The 18440-nt window shown below is 42.1% G+C and overlaps 1 protein-coding gene and 1 long non-coding RNA gene across 2 annotated transcripts in view; one reads left to right on the top strand and one right to left on the bottom strand.

The window, feature by feature from the left end:
• Positions 1-18440, top strand: part of DNAH7 (dynein axonemal heavy chain 7) — a 248353-nt gene that overhangs the window by 187681 nt on the left and 42232 nt on the right. Inside the window, exons 46-50 of the mRNA XM_045031804.1 lie at positions 424-587; positions 1811-1965; positions 3024-3214; positions 7340-7473; positions 7979-8314. Coding sequence (XP_044887739.1) covers positions 424-587; positions 1811-1965; positions 3024-3214; positions 7340-7473; positions 7979-8314 — 980 coding nt within the window. The remainder of the gene's footprint in view (positions 1-423; positions 588-1810; positions 1966-3023; positions 3215-7339; positions 7474-7978; positions 8315-18440) is intronic.
• Positions 1-18440, bottom strand: part of LOC123378246 — a 29451-nt gene that overhangs the window by 2736 nt on the left and 8275 nt on the right. The window contains exon 2 of the long non-coding RNA XR_006582528.1: positions 922-1104. This is a non-coding gene — a long non-coding RNA (uncharacterized LOC123378246). The remainder of the gene's footprint in view (positions 1-921; positions 1105-18440) is intronic.

Raw genomic sequence — 18440 nt, 5'->3', positions numbered from 1 at the left:
TTCTCCTACCCCTTGTATGGTATGTGTCTGAAAATGGTATGTGTCTGGAACATCCCTACGCCATAGCAATCCTCAGCTGCCAGAAAGGCCTCCTGTGTAGAACTGACCCCAAGATCAGGGAAATTCAAATGTAGCCTAAAGCCAGATATGTTGCTTCATCTCTTCTTTCTTGTACTGAGTGCAGCTCAGCCTGGCTGAAGGAACTGGTCCTGTATGTTCTACATGAACAGTGGTTACTGTTTTAATTTCTTATGTGTGGTTTTTTTAGTGTTTAGACAAGTACAGAAATGACTTTACTGAAGCAATGGTTTGGGGGAAGAGTTGAAAAAAATATAGATAAATGCATTGACAGTTTTATAAATCTTGTAAATGTAATAGGGAACAGACAAAACTTTCGTTAATATTTGCATTCTTGTCTTCTAGAATCAAACAAATGAGTGGACATCACTATGTAAAATGAGAGATATTCCTTGCTCAGATGATTTTTCCCTAACAAATACTTTGGGAGAACCTGTTAAAATCAGAGCTTGGAACATTGCTGGATTACCATCTGACATGTTTTCTATTGATAACGGTATCATCATCTCGTAAGTAGGAAATTCACACCTGTTAGCTTTCATGAAATAACTGAAAAGTATGCTGTAAGAAGCTATTATTTTTATGGACACATATTACTGTATGGCAAGTTCAACAATTAAACAAAACAAAAACAAGGCTGTTTCTATTTTTTGCTATATACTTTTTTCAAGGCTTCTAGTGTGTAAAGTAATTCACTCCCCTCTTAATTCTCATGAGTTGCTGTAAAGAGATTGAATTTTTTTGATGTTAGAAGGTTGCAGTAAACTACATTTTATGAACACATGTAGTAATTTTACTTGTAAATGACCAATCAGTAATTAAAACAAAGAAAATCTTGGATACCTCTTGGTAGAGTAAACTTGGAGTAGACTAACAGCAGGAAATGTTCAGCTCTATGAAATGAGACTATTATTCTGAAGCTCTAATAGATTAATACCCCACACTTGTGGAATTCAGAGGCAGTCCAACATTGTTGCTGTACGCTCCAGGACTATGCCTCAGGTCACCAGCAGAATTCTTCTGAAGCTGTAGAAATACCCCAGCAACCAATTATTAGCATTAAAACAACAAACTTCGTATAATGTATTAATGAACCTTAAGGCAAATATATGTTCAATTCTCCCTTTAGATAAAAATTTCAATTTGCTACACATTTTATTCCCATCATTTAGCAGACTACCGTGGTGGGTCGAATGAGGAGAGAAGCTTCTAATGGAAAATTATCAAATAACAAATTCTGCATTCTGCAGCACAGCTTCTCTCCTCCTTCATCGCTATTGGGAAGTAGTGAGCAGTGAATAAAGTAGGATGGAGGGGGAGAAGAAGCAGAGTTGAAGTACAGGAGTTTTGTAGTAGAATATTGGGTGGAAATGAAAGTGTCTCTCCAATCCATATAAAACTAAAGTTTTGTAATTCAAAGAATTATTTGGGAACCAACTCTGGACACCTTCCTACCAATAGAAGCCTCTGCAGACAAATGGAAACCTATTTTGCAAATCTTGCTCAGATGAAGCTTATATATATCAAAGGGTCTGTTCAAGTCAGTGGGACTCTCATGCAAGCATCTGAAGGAAGAATTTGTCCCTGAGCATTTTATAAATCAGATTAGAAGGTTGCGTTTAAATGGCACCATAAAGTAAACCGCATTAAAGTCAAGCTTACAGTAAACATTTTAAGGGTATATAATCTAGTTCTAAAAAAGTTTAGCTATCTCAATTTTTGTTCCCTCCAGAAATGCAAGAAGATGGCCTCTGATGATAGATCCCCAGGGCCAAGCAAACAAATGGATAAAAAATATGGAAAAAACCAATAGTTTGCACATAATTAAACTCAGTGACCCTGAATTTGTGAGAACACTGGAAAACTGCATTCAGTTTGGCACTCCTGGTAAGTGATTGAATAATGAAAGTGTAGATTTCCGAAAAAACCTGGAGAGGGCACAATTAACTCAAAAATAAGGATGATAAAAGTACCAAATATTGTCAGATTCATAGAAAAAGGGAGATTTTGTTATCAAATTAGATTTTTAGTAATTGAAGTCACAGCAGGTTGTGAGATTTTTCATCTCAAATATCAATTTGAAATCCTCTCTTTAATTTGGCTCCTTTAATTGTTTGAGATTTTGCCATACACTTGTTTTCATGTTACAATAATTCTACTTTTATCTTCCAAAAATGTATAACACACTGTCTGTCAAATTGTCTGTTCCTGCATGGCTCCGCTTATTTTACAAATAGGTAGTATACAGTGTACTACTTTTACTGACATTCTTATATACCATATCTCATCCAAGGTAACAGAATCAGAAAATAATTACTTACAGTTAACTATTTGAGTTATTTCCATTGTTATTTTTAAATGAAAAATTTAACTACAAGTAAAGAAACAACTCATATATCCTTTAAATTCCTTATAGGGCAGTGGTTCTCAAACTAGGGTCGCTGCTTGTTCAGAGAAAGCCCCTGGTGGGCCGGGCCTGGAGTGGCGAACCGCGGCCACTGGGAGCTGCGATTGGCCGAACCTGTGGACGCGGCAGGTAAAGAAACTGGCCCGGTCAAACCTAGTTTGAGAACCACTGCTACAGGGGGAACAAAAATAGATTTCAAAATTGGGATTAGGAGCCCCAATGCCATTGACATTCAACAAGATTTGAGTGACTGATTCTTTTAGGACCCTTTGAAACGCTAGTATACTCAAACAATACTACAGTTCAGAGAATCTTCATTGCCCTATTCAAACTTGATACATATCACAAAGCAAATATAAGCTTCCTTGAACTTTTAAAAAAATTATTTAAGAAAGTTTTACCATATTTCTACCACATCCTTTTAGACCCATATTTGTATTGTGGAAGTAGTACCTGTTTGCACATCGTAAGTACACATTTAACAGAGATATCTCTTGCCAAGAAAATGAATCAAAACCTAGTTATTGTTGTGTTCAAGTGCTGCTGGAAAATGTTGGAGAAGAACTGGACCCTATCCTAGAACCACTTCTACTCAAACAGATGTTTAAGCAGTCTGGTAGTATATGCATCCGTCTTGGTGACTCCACCATTGAATATGCTCCTGACTTTCGCTTTTATATTACAACCAAGCTGAGAAACCCACACTATCTTCCTGAAACATCTGTTAAGGTGAGAGATTTGAAAATTAATGTGTTTTGTTTTAATATTAACATTATTTTCCCTGTAGGCTGCAGGCAGAAGAGTTCCTGATATCTAAGCTGTTGTTGGGTTTTTTCCTTCTTCTTTGACAATATTGGCATCATCTCTGAGTAATCTCTAACTGCTGATATTAGAGCTGGCAAAACATTACTGTTCACAAAATAGTCATTCATAATCTGAATAATGTAATCTAAACATTAATTTCTGGTATTTAACTTCCTCCCCAGTTCATGACTTTTTGTGCCAATTTTACTGATTTGCTTTTCAGCATAGAAATATCTACTGGGAGTTTGGAGCCCCATGCATGTACAGGCTACAAATTGGGCTTCTAAAATCTTCTAGAGAGGTGGTTCCATGGTGATTGCTGTTGGCAGGACTTCAAGCAGTGCCAGGCTTTGTGCCTTGGATATATACAAGAATACAAATTTACAGAGAAGTGACAAAATTATTCCTGTTTCCACCATATAGTTTTTCCACATTTTTATAATATGATAAAAGTAGCTTTAACCATTCACATCAGACTTCCCTTGTCAATCATCAAACTATAAGGAACCTAAATGAGTTATTGTGGTTGTTGCAAGTTAGGGAGCAGAGGTATATTTCCTGCTTCATAGAATAAGGTTAGTGTTTTCCTGCTCCTTGCAGTTACTCAAGAGCTCTATTACAGTTTTTATTCACCGTTACTTTTAAAGAGTTTTGTATGTTAGTGGGTCACAGACATACGATTAGGCTGAATGTTGCATCTGTTAGAGCACGAAGCCCTGAAAACTAGTTCTGAAATTTGTCTTTAAACTACCAGTAATTTGAAAATCAGCAGAATGGAACAATAACTTAACTTCCAACTGACAAGGAGCACTGACATAGAAAGAAATGGTAGAAAAAGAAATTAATGAAAATAAAGAACATCTCTTCGCTTTATTACACCTCAAAGGACCCAGACATTGATTTTTTATCAAAGATGAAAATATGTAGGTACAAGTTAAAAAGCAAAGATGAAATATAAAAAGAAAACATACAAAACCAAAAACTATTATGCTACATATAAATTTAGAAAAGACTTGCACGACAAAAAGTTTAAAAATCTGATACAAGTATCATAACAAGTTAAATAAGACAATAATATTTCAGGCCCTGAATCTCCATTGTGTTGCACCAGTTTTATAATAATTGAACTCTGTTGATTTTAATGGAGTTATACCAGCATCAAACTCATGTAATGAAGTGGAAACTCAAGTCCTATATCTAATACAAAAAAACCAAACTTTATTTGTCTTCAGTAATGGTCTTCATCTGTATGTACAACTTTGGTTATATAGAAATCTTTTACACATTATCATATTTACCTATTCATCACCAGTCTTCAGTGATTCCATACACAGAGAGTTACCACTCTTGTGTAATTGACTCTGAACACCTCCCTCCCCCCGAATATCTGGCCTTTTATTGTCAAGGAGTGGGGAGAGAGATGAAAGTTCCCTGCCACAAGGTGACTGGCCTGAACTCCAGCCCAAGCTTGAATTTCTAGAGTGTACATACCTGTTCCAGTCTGTAGACCCGGGCTCTGAGAGACACTGCTGTGGTTTTAAAATGCAGTAGAAAAAGATTCCCTAGGTCCTCTTATCTTTCCAACAGGATGAAGCAAAGGTACTTTATCTCTGGGGGAAGACGGTTGTGGGGGAGAGAATGAAGACTCCAGGATGAAAATCCTGGAAGGGGTTGCTCAAGAAAAGAGCAAGCAGTGACCCAAGGAGCCGATGGGGAGAGGCTGAAAAATGAACACAGGAAGGGCTAAAAACTAATGTCTGAGTAGAAGACGGACTAAATCCTCAGGATGGAGGGTCTGAGGCAAAGACTCTGTGGGATTATTGCGTTTGTCTTTTTGGACAGGTATACCCTGGAAGGGGTGGACTTTCATTAAACAACTTAGCTGGAGTTCCAAGTCACTGGGAGGGGCTTAAAAGACTCCAGGCCAGCAGGTCTGACACTGAGACATCAGAGTTTCAGCAAAGGCCTGGAGAAGGCTGCAGTGAGTAGGAAGATTCCTGCTGAGGACCCTGAGATACCAGGGAGAAAAAGACTCTAGCTAGATAGAACGTGGCCTGCCAAAGCAGGGAAAGTCTCCGGGCAAGAAGGCCTGGGAGGGGCTTGGTGTAAAGCTGTGAAGAATGAATATCCCAGGGGAATGGAATCATCACTTAAACAAAACTTGAATGCAGTGGCCTCAGCCATCATATTATTGGCAGCACCCTCTTCTTTTGTAGGATGTATCTTGAACGGGAGGCCACTGGAACAATTTTGTGGAAAAACCCACATAAAATCTACTTTAAACTATATTTCTGTAGCAGCTTCTTTCAGAACCAATGCTTCACTTGATTGAAGATTTTCTGTACATTCCAATTCTCCATGTAGCAGCATGGAAGAATCTGGAGATCACTTGCTTCTGACGACATCCTTCCAAATAGTCTGTTGGTAAGCGCTTTAGGGAGCATAGGGACAAAGCAATCTAAGAGACCATTGAGGAGAGAAGGCTCTTCCTCCTTCCAGTGAAAGAAACTTCAGGCTATCTTACCTTACTAGGTTTCAGAGTAGCAGCCTTGTTAGTCTGTATCTGCAAAAAGAACAGGAGTACTTATGGCACCTTAGAGACTAACAAATTTATTTCAGCATAAGCTTTCATGGGCTATAGCTCACTTCTTTGGATGCATAAAATGGAACACACAGACAGAAGATATTTTGGGGTTCAGATATTGTTATGAGAAATGGATCAGGCAGTGTAAATCAAAGTTACTTGTAGTTACTACAAGATGTCCTGATCATTGGACTCAAAGATAACACTTTTTGGAAAGACAAGTCTGTGACTGCATGTGTATTGCACTGTAAGAAACCAAAGGAAATTGCTAATGACCATTACATAACTGATACCATAAGACCACCATGCTCATCAGTCTTTCACGAGTATGCAGATTCCTATCAGGATATTGCCCTGTATGCTGCAAGAAATCATAAAAACCATCTTTCTAGCCTCCTGCATTCAGTATGCCCCTCTCCTGTGTCTCAGTATCTTGTCTACTTACCATCTGCTTGGCCAGTTGAATTTTGGAGCTTGGGATGCTCTCTATGGAACCTCAATTATGCATAGTCTATCAAGCATGGTAGTTCTTTGAAATGACAAGGACTTCTTTCTCAGGATAACCATATGGTAGGAGGTTGTATTTTCATTCTGTTTAATTCCACACTCATTTTGTGAAAGGAGCAGTGATTTAATGGGTGGAGATGATATATACATCTTAAAATGAGATCTGCTCTATGTGGTCTTCTATTCACAATTTTTCAGAAGGTGACTGTCAACAGCCTCTCCTTTGAAGATGCAAAATTTGTTAGATTGTTGTAACCCTTAAATTTCTATCCAAATTGTGCATAGTCGAATCCCTCCTCCCTTCCTAGGGTTTATTTACAGCTTTCTGCTTTCCTCTATGAAGCAGAGGGGAGGGGATGAAGAAGGGAAAATTCTGTCTTATCTGTGATTTTTTTTGAGACCACTCCATTGGAGCATTATGTCCATAGTATTTCTGGCTATTACTTGCATGTTAAGTAATTTGGAAGAATAGCGTGTTCTCCTAGGACATCCTTAAATTTCTTGTCCAGGCTTTATTGCAAATGATTTGAGTTGAATAGCACTTTAACCATTTTTGTAATTAGTTTTTTTCAACTTTGAAAGCTATCATTCTGGAGAGTTCTTTTTTTGAGGGGCAATTCTCAGCCCAGACTGAGTGCCACAGTTTTTTGTCTGCTTCCATTTGCTATGGAACTGGGGAATGCCCTATCACGAAGGCTGTCTTACATGGAGGGAGGAAAGAAAAAGAAAATTCACAGATAAGATGGACTTTTTCTTTCTTACTTATTGTAATTATGGGACAAAAACTCCATAGCACAGAGGACTGTAGAAACCTCAGGCTCAATTTTTCTGCTCTCAGAATAATCTGTTTTAGGCTGTTGCATGGTCTTTTGCAGATTTCTTGAGCATGGAAGAGGAACAATACTTTAATTTGATCTGTCCCTAATTGTGTTGTGCTTCGTAACACCTTTCGTTTACAGGTAACCTTACTGAACTTCATGATAACTCCAGAAGGAATGCAAGATCAGCTTCTTGGAATTGTAGTAGCAAGAGAGAGACCAGATCTTGAAGAAGAAAAGCAAGCCCTAATCTTGCAAGGAGCTGAGAATAAAAGGTATCAGAATAACTTATTTGGTTGGGGACTCTACCTCTCGTCCTTAAACGCTATTTTTGAATGTCCCCTTGGTGGCTTTGTTTTCTGAGGAGTCTTAACAGGTTTTGGGGAGAGCAGGAGTTGGGGGCAAAGGTTGCTACTTGTTCTCCTACTTGATGTTTTTAGAAATGAATCTTCACTGCGGGCCATATTTGTCTGATTGTACTTGGGGAGTATGTGCACAGGACCCTTTTCCACATGAAGACAGAGTATGAAGTCTGCAAAGTTGGAGGAGAGCTGGCTATACTATATCTGCTGCACACTGCATTCCCTTAGAGTCATTTTGCTTTGTAAGAAGTAGTAGTGAGCCTTGTATGACCACAGGTGTTTAGAAAATACAAATAGCTTAATTTTAAAGAAAGATTAAGCTAAGAACAAAAATAAGTCTTTAATTCTCAGGTTACATATCTTGAATATGCATTGCATGTATGTATGCATTGTATGAACATTTTGTATTTTATTTTAGGCAACTAAAAGAAATAGAAGACAAGATTTTAGAAGTTCTCTCAGCTTCAGAAGGAAATATTTTAGAGGATGAAACTGCCATTAAGATATTATCTTCTTCCAAAGTTCTGGCTAATGAGATTTCTGAGAAGCAAGCTATAGCTGAAGAGACAGAAAAGAAGATTGATACTACCCGGATGGGTTACCGTTCTATTGCTATTCATTCAGCAATCCTCTTTTTCTCAATTGCTGATCTAGCCAACATTGAGCCAATGTACCAGTATTCTCTTATGTGGTTTATTAACCTTTTTGTCATGTCTATAGATAATTCAGAGAAATCAGAAGAGTTACAGACAAGGTAAGAGAGATAATTTTCCATTCTCACACTTTGCTTTCAAGCTGTATCCCTTTTGCCAACTGTGTGTGTCTTATTTTTTTTTTAGATTTTAACCCAGTTTTGGATAGAACCGGTAGATGTCTGTAAAATGCCCTGCAAATTTTTGGCAATATGTAACTAATAATAATAGGTTTACTACTCTCAGTTACACACCTGCAGTCACCAGTAGTGGGTTGCACACATGCTTCCAGTGCATCAGACCAATGAAATCCACACATTGGGCTAGTCCCTCAGCTACAGCCAAGATATGTTCCTAACAGATGATGGAGTTGCAGCTGCCTCATGAGTAGCTCTAGAGAGGGATGGTGACTCACAGTTGTGCTTGCAGATAGCAATTGAACAGATAATAATTTACTTCATCACTTACTAGGATGCAGCTTGCTCTCCCACTCGTGCCTGGCACACTTGCAGGGGGTCCTAAGCCATGTGCAAGCCTATGTTCTTATTAGGCTAGTCAAAACTCTAGACCTATATGTCAAATTACATATGGCCAAAATGGTAAGAATATTTTTAAGGTTGTAATTCATCAGTGTTCTGCTCTTCCATGTCAACAGATAGATTCTCATTCAGTGGCCCATTTGATCTTGAAGAAAGCAATTTCCCGCATTCTTTGAAGTGACCTGTGAGCTACTCTATCTTGCCACTTAATAGCTTTTGATGCTTTATTTTACATTGGAAAAAAGTCAGTTTTAATTATTTCAGTCCATTCACTTGTTCATTTTCTATAATTTCCTTCAACTTTAGGCACGTTGCATCAGATAAATTTATACTGTTGTGGCAAGGGTTACCATGGGGTGGGGAGGTGTTACAAAAAAAAAAAAGGAAACAAACAAAAAAAGCCACACAGTGTATTGTGCAAGCAAGTTTTAATTCATGGGAAGATATCCCCCAAACTAACTATAATTGCATATGCAAAGTTTGATGTAGAGGCAACTTCAGGAGAAAGGGACCTGCGAGAGCTTCAGGAAAGTTTTTTGTCTAAGGCCTTGTCTACACTACAAGACTATTTCGAATCAACTTAGTTCGAATTTGTGGATTCGACCTTATGAAGTCGAATTTGTGTATCCATACTAAATACACTAATTCGAATTTCTGAGTCCACATTCATGGGGCCAGCGTCGACTTTGGAAGCGGTGCACTGTGGGAAGCTATCCCACAGTTCCCGCAGTCCCCGCTGCCCATTGGAATGCTGGGTAGAGCCCCCAATGCCTGCTGGGGGGAGAAATGTGTCGAGGGTGGTTTTGGGTAAGTGTCATCATTGAACCGTCAATCACAACCTCCCTCCCTCCCTCCTTTAAAGCGCCTGCGGGCAATCTGTTCGTGCACTTTTCTGGTCAGTGACAGCGCAGACGCCACAGCACTGCAAGCACGGAGCCCGCTGCGATCATCGCCGTTTTCTCCTCCTCGCACTTTATCGTCCACGTCTTCCACAGTCAGCTGCTGAGAAATTGGGCTACTTTTCAATGGTGCTGCAAGCACTGGGGGACCATAGGGGACGTTTTACAAACATCAACGTCGGGTGGCCGGGCAAAGTTCCTGATGCGTGTGTTTTCAGGAACAGTGGGCTGCTCAGACGCCTGCAGGAAGGTAGTTTCTTCCCGTACCACGAAATAACTGTTGTGGATGTGCAGATGCCTATAGTCATCCTCGGGGACCCAGCCTGCCCGCTAATGCACTTGCTCATGAAGCCCTATACAGGCGCCTGGGACAGCGACAAGGAACTCTTCAAATACCAGCGAGCAGCGTGACCTGTGACTGTTCAGTTTCTTTACAGAGAAGCTGAACCTGCCCCTGTTTCTTTACCCAGTTACTGTTGACTCTCCTCTTCGGTTACATACCCCGTTCACCCCGTTACCCCCACTTCCAGCACACGTGTAAAAATAAAATACATGTCCCATTATTACTTAACAAACGTTTCTTTATTCATGACTTTTCGTGAAAGGGTTGAAACTGGGACGCAGGCTGTGCTGGGTAGGGTGTGCGGTGATGTAAAGACCGCCTCTAAACTCAAGGAATGACAGGCTCCTGCTCCTAGAGCGGTCCGCAGTGCCGGAAGGCTTCTTTCAATGGAGCCTGCCATCCCTCTTTATGGAATTCTGTGTGCGGGCGGATATGTGACCTTGTGGTGGAGGAGGACGGATACAGATTCCTCAGCTGCGTGACTCAGCGGTCCAGGACAAGGACCGCTGTATAAGATCTGTAACCGCCCTCCCCCGCTGCAAAGTCACATCTCCCCCGCCCACACAGATCCTGGAAACCACCTCCAAAAACCGACCAGGGTGCCTACTGACTGCACCGTGTGTGTGACCCGCTGCTGATCCTGCCCCCGTGTCTGTACCCTGGGAAAGGTGACTGTCCTATGCAATTAACAACCCCCTTCCCCACGCCCCCCATTCAAACACAGTCTTCTTTGAAAAAACATAACGGAAACAGTAATTAACAGCAAAGCATTTTTATTAATTAAGTAGACAGTTAGGGGATGGGACTGGGATTGGGACTACTGTGAGTCTGGAAGTGAAGGACTTCGGCAACTGTAGGGTATGAGAGCTTTTGGGTACTTGAGCACTGTGCTGTGGTGCAGTGATAGTATTCACGTCCCCGGCCGCCCCTCCTGATTATTTTCGGTGAGGGGGGTATGGGACTTTGTGGCGGGGGAGTGCGGTTGCAGATACACTGCAGGGTGTCTCTGTCCTCCTGCGGTCCTGCAGAACATCCACAAAGCGCCTGAGCGTGTCCGTTTGCTCCCTTACTAGTCCAAGCATTGTTTCAGTCGCCTGCTTGTCTTCCTCACGCCACCTCTCCTCCCGTTCGCTGTGTGAGCGCTGGCACAGAGAGACGGTCTCCCTCCACTGGCTCTGCTGGTCCGCCTCTGCTAGGTAGCAGCCCATACGTTCCTCGAACATCTTGTCCCTTGTCTTTTTCTTTCGCCGCCTAATCTTTGCCAGCCTCTGCGAGGGGGATGCTGTGGCAGGTCTGGAGACAGTGGAAGCTGTGAGATGGGAAACAGGGAGTGAATTCCTTGCAAAGATACATTTTTGCGAACAATTAACTGAGTCTAGGCTGTCTCTGTGAATTCTGGGTTGAGACCCCTGTGCCTGCTGGGGAAGAAATCATTTTCGCGGTGGATTCTGGGTAAATGTCACCAGTCATTCCTTCCTCCGGGAAAGCAATGGCAGACAATCATTTCAAGCCCGTTTTCCCAGAATTGCCCTGGCATACGCCATAGCGTGGCAACCATGGACACTGTTTTGCCTTTTGTGTATGTCACCGTATGTGTACTAGATGCCGCTGACAGAGGCGGGCCAGCAGCGCTACACAGCAGCATGCTTTTGCTTTTGCATGACAGCAGAGATGGTTACCAGCCATATTGTACCATCAACCATACCATAAATTGGTAATAAGATGGTAATAAGATGGGCATGGTTACCTGTCCTTTTGCACTGCCCCATTTGGTGCTGTCATAAGTGCCCCTGGCCGAGCAGCCAGGGGCGCAAAAGCAAAAATTGGGAATGACTCCCTGAGTCAATCCCTCCTTTTTGGTATCTAAAAATAGAATCAGTCCTGCCTAGATTATGGGCAAGTGTACTAGAGAACCACTGTATCATAGAACCAGAGAGCACAGCTGCTCTGTGTCCGATCCTGCATAAATTATGAGCTGTATGCTATTCACAGGGGGTGCTCCTGCAACAACACCACCTGTTCATTCCGTTCTTACCCCAGCCTTCCTGGGCTAGCATACCATTGTCCCCCCACTTGTGTGATGAAGTAATAAAGAATGCAGGAATAAGACACAGTGACTTGTTTGTGAGAAATGAGTGGAAGGAAGCCTCCAGCTGCAATGATAGTCCAGGCAGGACATTAAGGAGTGTGGATGAAGGAGCCCATCATCCCTCTGCTAGTCCAGGGGCAATTGAATCTTTTATTTACAATGAAGGGTGGGGGCTGATGGAGCTCAGCCCCCTGTTGCAATGATGAGGACGGTTACCAGCCATATTGCACCATCTGCCATCAAAAATTAGGGACAGGCACCCTTGATCGACCTTACTGATGCTAGTCGGCATGGTTACCAGCCCTTTTGCACTGTCCCATGTGCCAATAGGCTAATGATGAGGACGGATTTCCATCATTTTGTACCATCAGCCATCCATAGCGTGGGGGGAGCAAGGATGTTGGTGTTGAGTGCTGCACCATCGCGTCTATCTGCAGCATTCAGTAAAGATAGGGTGACATGTAAAAGAGTCAACAGAGGATTGTTTTCCCTTTCACTTCTGGGGGTGGGTGGGGTGTGTGCGCAAATTGCCGAACTATGCCCTGACCCACCGCAGACACTGTGTTTGACCCTAGAAGCATTTGGAGCTCATCCAAGAATGCAAATGCTTTTCGGAGACAGCAGGAACTGTGGGATACCTTGCGTCCTCATTCCCCCCCCCTCCATGAGCGTCCATTATATTCTTTGGCTTTCCGTTACGCTCATCACGCAGCTGCGTGCTGAGTCTGTGCTATGCCGTCTGTCCGTAGATTTTTTAAAAATACTTTGGACCAGGCGTAAAATTACAGTAATTACCCTAATTAGATGCAGGAGTCTCCGAGCGAGATCACCCTGAGGAGGGTCACTGAAGGAGATAGAGAGCGCATGCTGCGTGAAAGCTAGCATGAACCAGGGCCCGATGCAGCCGTGCTCGGGGAGGCAGTGCTCCCTGAGTACCTCATGAAAGCCTTGCGCGGAAAACTGTGCTACCACGGAGCACCCAATAAGGCAGCTCTCCACAGGAACCTCCTGCTGATGTTTTTCGATTAACGCAAGGAGAGCTTCGTGGAGATCTCCAAGGATGATTTCTGTTCTATCCCCATATCTAGAGAGACCTCCTTTTCACACAGTTAAGATTCCTGTTATATTAAGAATAAAAGTTAACATGGTTAAAGCACTTACCGACTGCTCCTTCCCCTGATTCAGGGTCCGGGTTAATGGCCGGGGAGGGTTGTTGGGGGATCTCCGTGACGGTGTTGAATAGATCCTGGCTGTCGGGGAAACCAGCGTTGTAAGCGCTCTCGCCTGCCTCGTCCTCCACAAACCCTTCCTCATCTTCCCTGTCCGCGAACATCACCGAGGAACTGGCCGTCAACACTGTTCCATCGTCAGAGTCCACGGTCACTGGTGGGGCAGTGGTGGCAGGCTCCGTAGCGTCCGTTTGCCGCTTTGATTTTTTGGTAGCCTTGTCTGGGGTCCTTGATTTTCACGCGGTGCTGCGTTGCATCCCGCCTGTATCCTCTGTCTCTCATGGCTTTGGAGACCTTCTCGTAGGTCTTCGCATTCCCTGTTTTGGAGCGCAGCTCCGAAAGCACAGACTCCTCGCCCCACACACCGATCAGATCGAAGAGTTCCCAGTCAGTCTATGCTGGGTCCCTCTTTCTATTCACAGATAACATGAACTCCTCTGCTGGAGAGCTCTGCATCGTTGCAGGTGCTTGCGGAGCTCGCCCCGATGTCCAGCCAGGACGTCAGATTCAAAGTGCCCAGACAGGAAAATGAATTCAAATTTTCCCGGGTCATTTCCTGTGTGGCTGGTCAGAGAATCCAAGCTCGGACTGCTGTCCAGAGCGTCAACAGAGTGGTGCACTGTGGGATAGCTCCCGGAGCTACTAAGTTCGATTTGCATCCACACCTAGCCTAATTCGAGCTAGCCATGTCGAATTTAGCGTTACTCCACCTGTCGGGGTGGAGTACCAAATTCGAACTAAAGAGCCCTCTAGTTCGAATTAAATGGCTTCCTGGTGTGGACGGTTGAGCGGTTAGTTCGAATTAACGCTGCTAAATTCGAATTAAAGTCCTAGTGTAGACCAGGCCTAACTTAGGCTATGATTAGAGTCCATTCCTGAGGCAAAATTGCTCCCTAGGAACTGGTCTTTGGTGTTGAGCTGAGATTCCTGGAAAGACAGATTGCCCTGAATGCTATTTGATCATCTCATTTAAGGAGATCTTTATATGTGTTAATAAAGCAAGTGACAGAGTATACCCAGCTTTCATTTCATCAGGGTCACCAGACAGCAAATGTGAAAAATCAGGACAGGGGGTGGAGGGGTAATAGGAGCCTATATAAGACCCAAAAATCGGGACTGTCCCTATCAAATCAGGACATCTGGTCACTCTCCGTGTTATCACCTTGAAAGCCAACCTGCAATACTCCACAGATCAACTACTGCAAGACACTGGTGTCAAAAGAAGGGACTATACATTTATGTTTGGTAATCATTGTAGTGTGGATCAGTAGTTTTCTCATTTACTACAATTAGAATGAAAATCAGTTGTTTAGTAAACCCTAATTCAACACTGTGAAGACTGAAAAATAAGATGAATAAATTCCAAGGCCTGAAGGGACCACTGTGAGCATCTGTTCTGCCAGGCTATAGACTCCTCCAAAATAGTTCCCTTTGAATAAGAGCATGTCACAGTTTTAGACTAACTGCAACTCTATTCCTCCCTCCATAATCCACTCCAGGAGTTCTCACCAAGTCTCTTGTCTCTAGCCATAACCTTTCTCCCACTCCCTTCATTTAAGGTTGCATAACTCTGCCTTACACTGTCATGGCCCCCAACAAGCCAGTCTGCAAAAAGGCCAGCACCTGTGCTTTGCTTTCTTTCCAAGAGCTATGAACAATATATTGCCATCAATTAAAAGGTACCACACAGCTCTTTCTAACCAAGCACATTTATTCTAAAAGTAAAATCATTACAGACAAAACATATAAAAAACAGATTTAAACACACACAAACATACTAGGAGTTGTTCGTCTCTCTTATGTGGCTCTAGCAGGCCAAAGTCTTTCAAAACCTTCAGGGGTTGTGGTCTTCTTTGGACAGAAGGTCCTGCCTGTTTGCTGGCTCAGAAAGAAAGCCATGACTCAGTTCAAACTCATCCTTTTATACCAAAACAAATACATGCAAACCAGCCCCAGGGATGGAATGTCTCTGGAGTTGTTTAGTCTTAGTAACTTGCAATAATCACCCACCGCATACTGTTCCTGTGGGAACTGCAGTAACCCTTCTCCATGAAATACAGTACAATCAGATATAAACTGTTCATAAGCGTATTACAATATTGTCAAATATATTGCATGCAGTTGCAATCTGGATTTTTTTCTTTAAAATATCTGAGAATCTTGATTTAAAAGTTGCAAATGATGGAGAATCTGTCATGACTTAGTAAATCGTTCCAATGCTTAATTACCCTCCCTGTTAATAATTTATGCCTATTTCCGGTCTGAATTGGTCTAACATCAGATTCCAGACATTGCATCTTGCTATACCTTGGTCTGCTAAATTGAAGAGCCTATTATCAAATATTTGTTCTCCATGTAGGTATATACAGATTGTCATCAACACACCTATTAATCTTCTCTTTGTTAAACTAAAATAGATTGAGCTGCTTGATTCTATCAGTATGGGGCATGTTTTCTAATCCTCTAATCATTCTTGTGGCTCTCTCTGAACAAGCTCCAATTTATCAACAACCTTCTATAATTGTAGACACAGTATTCAAACAGCTGTCATGCCAGTGCCAAATATAACCTCTTTACTCATACTTGAGATTCCCCTGTTTATGCATTCAAAGATTGCATTAGCCATTTTGGCTACAGTGTCACATGAGCAGCTTATGTTCAGCTGATTATCCAACATGACCTCCAAATCTTTGTCACTGCTTCCCAGGATAGAGTCGTCCCCCTCCCCCATCTTGTAGGTCTGACCTACATTCTTTGATCCTAGTGTGTACTTTTACACATTTTAGCCATCTTGAAATGCATATTGTTTGCATGTGCCTTCTTTCTAAGCGATTCAGATTGCTCTATATCAATGACCTGTCCTCTTCATTATTTATCACTCCCCCAAACTTTGGGCCATCTGCAAACTTTATAAGTGATGATTCTATGTGTTCTCCCAGGGCATTGATTTAAAAAAGTGTAAAATACAAGGGCCCCACTAGAAAACTGCGCACTAGATGATGATTCCCCATTTATAATTACATTTTGAGACCTTTGAGTTAACCAGATTTTAATCAACTTAGTGTCATTAATTTTATATTGTACTAGTTTTTTTAATGAAAATGTCATGCAGTACTAAGTTAAACCCCTTACAGAAGTATAAAATTACTACATCAATACTGTTAGCTTTATCAACTAAACATGTAACATCCTCCCCCCCCCCCAAAAAAAAGTTTGACAGGATCTATTTTCCTTAAACCCATGTTGATTGGCATCAATTATATTATCCTCCTTTATTCACCAAGTCCCATATCAGCTAAATGAACTAGACAACTTTCTTTAGAAACCAATTAGCAGATACCCTTCCCACCTTTGCTAGAATCTAAAAATTCATTAATCAGAGTTATGAACAGTTGGGAGAGCTTTATCTACTCTCTTCTCTTCAATATGCAGTCACAGTTGATTCCATCCAGTAGCCATGCCTTTATGCCACTCACTAGTGACTACACTTCATCTCCTTCTCTAGCTTTTAAACACTTCTGTACTTTTTTCTATTTCCTAATAGGTCTGGTGAGTATAGCCATGGGGAGTACAGCAGAAGGGGGTGGGCAAAATGGGCCACATTTGAGTAGCATTGTGATCCTGTGTACCAGGTCATGACACCACTCACTTATATTTGGCCCGGCTGCCCCTCTATCATGCCAGCAAGGAAGGGGCTTTGTCATTGTGCCACCCAGTTCCAGTCAGGAGCCAAGGGGGAAGGTGGCTGTCCTTTTTCATCCGTTCTTCTAGGAGGTCCTCACTACTTACCAGTACTAAATCTAAAATGGCATCACCTCTTGTTGGTTTAGTGACTATTTGGTGAAGAAATCTGTAAGCTATCACACTAGGCTATCTGGGCCCTACCATTGTTAGTAGCACTTGTTGTCCAATAAATATCTGGGAAAATCCCTCAATGACACAAATTCCCATTAATATTTATTTTGTTAAAAATATTAAAAAGGTCTATCTATATCCAAATCAGATCCTGTTTTCTTCGTCTAGCAGTCTCCCCTCACCGTTCTCTGGGCCAGCATGCATCTGCATGTCTTCAGCTTCCTCTTGCCTTTCCTCCATCATCTGCTCAAATCCCCCTTTTGGGGGGGGGGGAAGAACACAGCCATAGTTTCTATCTGCATCTCCAAACCTGGGATCTTCTTTTCCATCAGGTCTATCAGGCAGCAGTTCATACAAAAGAAGCACCTTTCAGGTACCCTCTCCAGAGCAATGTACATCCTGCAGCTTCCACATCCAGTTATCTTCACTGTCTCTTCCATTCTTCTGGTCACTACCATTGCTGAATCTGTAGCTGTCATAGCTTTTCTTCCTAAGCTCCTGTCAAGAAGGAAAGAAAAAAAGACCCCCACCTCCCCCCCTGAAAGCATGGGAAGGATGTGCACACACACACCCTTCCCCAAACTTCTCTGTTTGCTTGCTCCTGTGCCACTGGCTGCTGTTTCACTGCCCTATAGGCCTGCTGATTAGGGAAACCCACCCTCTAATCAAGGTTCAGTTGTAATCAGTCTGCTTTGTCACAACACACTGACCCATCCCAGATTTTTCAAACTGAAAACAAACCAGCAAACAAACAAATACACACTCAAGAACTCACTCACTACCTCTAAAGAACAGGGGCTTGTCTCCCTTCTCCTCTAACAGATCTTCATTCAAATCCCCGTTTTCAACTCTGGAACTTTGCTGACTCTTGTGCTGCTGCTCTCTGATAAGATTATTATTGTTATAATCCTTTTCTAATGTAAAGATGATAACTTTTTATTAAAATATCACATTTTGCTCTTTGGCACTGTCTTTACTTCAAAGCTTCATGCATAGAATCAATTTGAGTTGAACTGCTCCTGTATTATTTACTGCCAGGAAATTAATACCTGATACTTAAACAAATCAGGATTTATAGGTACATTTAGTGTTTGATATGGACATTTCTTTGCTATGTGAGTGGAGGGGAGCAAAAACAGATGAAACCAAGGATGCAGAAAGAGCAGCAGCTCTCCAGCATGCGTCGTCTCTAATCCTGATCCGATCCAATGTCCCTCCATTGCCCAGTCTACAT

This window comes from Mauremys mutica, chromosome 10, assembly GCF_020497125.1.
Source record: "Mauremys mutica isolate MM-2020 ecotype Southern chromosome 10, ASM2049712v1, whole genome shotgun sequence".
In the NCBI taxonomy this organism is placed as follows: Eukaryota; Metazoa; Chordata; order Testudines; family Geoemydidae; genus Mauremys; species Mauremys mutica.
This window is presented reverse-complemented; position numbering and strand designations above follow the sequence as displayed.